General features: G+C 25.5%; 1 protein-coding gene across 9 annotated transcripts in view; it reads left to right on the forward strand.

Annotated features, from left to right (window-relative positions):
* Positions 1–4,232, forward strand: part of hyd (E3 ubiquitin-protein ligase hyd) — a 64,608-nt gene that overhangs the window by 49,209 nt on the left and 11,167 nt on the right. For 7 of the 9 annotated variants that reach the window (XM_067046169.1, XM_014423955.3, XM_014423961.3 and 4 more), the window contains 2 exons: positions 844–963; positions 3,181–3,246. In XM_067046169.1, coding sequence (XP_066902270.1) covers positions 844–963; positions 3,181–3,246 — 186 coding nt within the window. The remainder of the gene's footprint in view (positions 1–843; positions 964–3,180; positions 3,247–4,232) is intronic. The other 2 variants (XM_014423960.3, XM_067046172.1) reach the window with 1 other exon arrangement.

Consider the following 4,232-nt stretch of genomic DNA (forward strand, 5'->3'; position numbering starts at 1 on the left):
TTATCTTGTTTTGTTTTTAGCCCTGAAGAAGGCTAGAAACTCTAGCCGAAACGTCGGCACATTAAAATAAGTTAGTCATACTTATTTGTGTTTCATTGACCACACCCCAAACCATCTTCTCCTCATTTATCATCCACGGTCAACTATCTCTCATAATTAATAATAAATAATATTGTTTTAACATTATTATTTTGTTTTTTAAGTTAACTTTTTGATATTAGTCATGATTTAATAATATATATTCTTTCATGTAGTTATGGCATTGAGCCTAAGAAAATTGCTGGTTTTTGGTAAAGAGTTGTGAGTTATAAACAAGAATCAGCTTATTGGAGTGAGAGATATAGTTGATCCAATCTCTGATAAGTGTCTAGGTTATTTTCGGGGTAATTTCATCTAATTTATGTGACTTTTTTGATTCTGTTCCGTAACTTTAATATTTCATTTCATTATAATATATATATATGCATTTTTATAATATTTTTTTCTATGTATAAAATATATATTTTATATATTTAGCACAAAATTATTATTTTATCTTGATTTGTTTTTATGAGAAATTTTTAAAACATTTTTTTTGTTGTCATTGACAATGAATAAGGAGTTTATCTTGCAAAAAATTTTGTTAAATTTATTTTTGGGTATATTTTGTATCGTCAGACACTTTAAAACTTCAAAGTTTTCAACCTACTTGTATTTCTTCAGATAAGTTATAAATAAATTAAATAATTACTTACCAATGATATGGTAGGCAGTGGTAAAATTCTTAAATTTATTTCCCTAATACCTAGAGGTTTTTTAATAATATACTTTGTGTATCAATTAAATTTTCTTTTATTATTAAAGGCACTCTTGGCCAATGAGAAATTGCCTAACCTCGAAGGTGCACAAGTTGGCTCTCGTCAACAATACAATGTTTTGCAGAGGATAAGGACCAGGGACCGTGATACTGTAAGAAGAATTCAGGTAAGGCGACAGTTGCACATATGTATGTATAGTAAACTGCATTTACTAAACATACATAAAAGTATACATATAACATAAAAATATAGTTAATGCAATTAAGAAGTTTTTCATTGCCATAGTTAATCATTTGATTTTGAAAAAATGTGATGTGAATTTACTCATTTATTAGCCCATCATGTTAGTCATTTTATCTAGTTTATTCATAATCAGATTCATCGAAGGTAACTCACATTATTTATCAAATAAATACATTTTAATGTTCTGACATCTATTAGTAGTAATTTTAATGTTAGTTAATTAATGTATTTATTCTCTGTTATTTACAATTGTTTTAAAAATAGTTATACAAATCAAGTTCTCAGTAGTTAAAAAAAGAAAATAATGTAGTAACTTAGTTTAAGGGTGTAAGATTTGACTTAACTCTTGGAACTTATATCTGTTTAAAAAAGTTAATTCTTTTCTTATGCAACTAGTACAGAAAACTTTAATTTTGTTCTAACTTAATTTATTACTTTTATGAATTTCATTTTTTACTGTTTGTATTCTTACTCATATATATTTTGCTGCTCTTTTAATATTTAATTTTCTTTATAAAGTACTTTATATTTATAAAAATGATCTATTTGTTAATTGTGAAAGTCATTGCTGTTGAAATACTTCACAAGGTTGCAATGGAGTCAGTTTTTGTTTTAAGTTGTATTTATAACACAGTAGACAAATGTTTTTATGATATACTATTAATATTTTTATTAATTTAAATGCTATATGGTTTATACTATTGTCTTTATATTATTGATTAGCTTACGTATGTGCTAGCATCTCTATCTTTTAAACTTCCATACTTAATGTTATTTTGTAATGTTTTACTTGATAAATCTTTAGGTTAATCTCTTGTTCAAAAGGAACATTTGACTCATTTGTAATCATCGAACTGTTTGCACTTGTTAACTTTTGGACTAGTTAAATTCCAAACTACATTGGCCTTTGACTTGGACAAAGAAGTTGGCATTATTGAAATGCTAGAAAGTTAGAATTTTACACCAGAAAGGACTTTTTATTCCCGTTTAGATTATTCTGCCAAGATTTAAAAAATGACATAATGAGTTTATAGTCCCAATTTAAGTTGCTTCTATATTTTATGATGTTTTAAAAAATATTTTATCCTTTATGTTAAATAAAAAAAGAAGAGTGAATGACAGGATAATAATTTTACTGTACTGTAATCTGTGAGAGCAACAGCAATCTTGATGAAACATAAAATTTGTTTGCTGAAGCATTATAAATAATCAGCTTTGTGAACTAAACAAAATTTTTTCTAAAATGGGCTCTTGGAGGGGTTCTGTTTAGAAATCCAGGGTTTGTACATAAGAGTAAAATGGTCCAGAAGGTATTGAGGATATACAAAACTTGGTTTAATACTATTGTGGAAATCAATACTATTTTCTTTGTTTATCCTTGGGGAAAAAATCAGGAAATATTACTTCCTATTGGCGGTCAGTCAATAAAAACATAAAGAAGTTCAATCAGAAAAGTCCAAAAAAGGAATTTTGTTGGGAAGAGAATATTATCTAAGGGTATTTCTAAAAATAAGTAAATATTGAAAATGAAAATCTGTTCTGCTGCAAGCTATGACAAAAAATGTATTATTTAAATTTAAGTTAAAACATAGTTATTTAAATACTTTTAATTTAGATCTACTAATTAATTTTGACTTTGTTCGTATTCGAATTTTAATATAATGTTCCTGATTAGTTTTTGAGATTGGATTATTTATTTAATAAATACATTTTGAAACTTCAATTAAATAAATACATTTTGAAACTTCAATTAAATAAATAAAGTTTGTGACTATTTACTAAAAAAATAAAGTTTGTAACTATTTATTAAATAAATAAATTTTGAGACTATTTATGAAATAAATAAATTTTGAGATTTATCATTTTAATATGATAATTTATTTTTCCTTATGCTTACCAATAGAAGCTGTTGTTATAAGTTTCCTTTTGAAATCCAATCTCATTTAAATATAAAGTTATAAAAATATTCTTCTGCTTTATTAAGAGGAGTTCATTTTTGATGAATCTGATTTACTGCTTGCGGATTTCTCTTTACATCGAATCAAGATATTGATCCCTGAACTGAAACTTCGTTTAAATGCAATAAACTATCGAAAATAATTGTTCAACAAATCATTATCCAGCCGAAAATGTGTTACAGATGAGAAGCGTACCGGAAGACGGGTTGTTAATTGTTTTAAGCAGTTTGGGGTTACGAAGAAAAAAGGTTAGGAATCTATCTGCAGTCCTCTAAGTACAATCCATATTACTTTTAGGGACTCGTAAGTTTTTTAATTAAGAGACAGAACAACAAAACAATAATATTACAGATTAATATTTATTAAATTATATAAAATAAAATCATAATGATTTTTGTAGTATTATAGTAAAATTCCTGCTCTCAAATTTTTAATAGTGTTTTAGAATATATTTTTGAATACAATTTGTTGTGAAAATTATTTAAAGTAATTTTGAAAATAATTAACAAATTGAATTTTTTCATTTCCATGGAGTTTTAATTTTATTATACTGTAAATTATCCGAGAATAGTTTAATAAAAGACTTAATTAATTGTACAATCAAATTGGATTTATGTTTTTGGTTATTCTGTAGTGTATTTACTTTGTATTGATATAGGGGATTTGTTATTAGATTTTACCAAAGGGAAAATTAAATGTAGAAGTACATAAGTAAAGAATTACAACATTAATCCTGAGCTTCAATATCCTTTATAAAAAGATTAGTCTAATGAAATAGTGCCATCATGTTTTTCTTTACAATAACGAACAGGAGGGGAACTTCAGGATTGGTTGGTTTGATTAAATGCTTACGTTACTGTGACTCCTTGAGCAGCCTTGTCAATGTATTTTATCTTTTGAAATGCTCAAAAATTGAATGACCATTTTTTACTAGGAACTTGATGATGTATAACTTTATGAGAGCAGTTATAAGTATTATAACCTTATCTTAGTTCATTTTGACACAGAAGTTCTATAAAGCTAATATATTGTTGAACAAAATATTCCAAATTCAGATCTAGGCTAGTAGTAATAATTATTAAGATTTCTAAATTTTTAACTTACCTGAAAAGAGTTAAGAGCTGATAAAATATGCAGTATGCAATATGCAAATAAATAAAACAAGCATGATTGCTTTTTGGTGTATATATTTTTATAGTTTATATATTTATACTTCATATATATACTTTATATA

Source organism: Halyomorpha halys, unplaced genomic scaffold (genome assembly GCF_000696795.3).
Source record: "Halyomorpha halys isolate HHAL.00 unplaced genomic scaffold, Hhal_1.1 Scaffold448.1, whole genome shotgun sequence".
Taxonomy (NCBI): domain Eukaryota; kingdom Metazoa; phylum Arthropoda; class Insecta; order Hemiptera; family Pentatomidae; genus Halyomorpha; species Halyomorpha halys.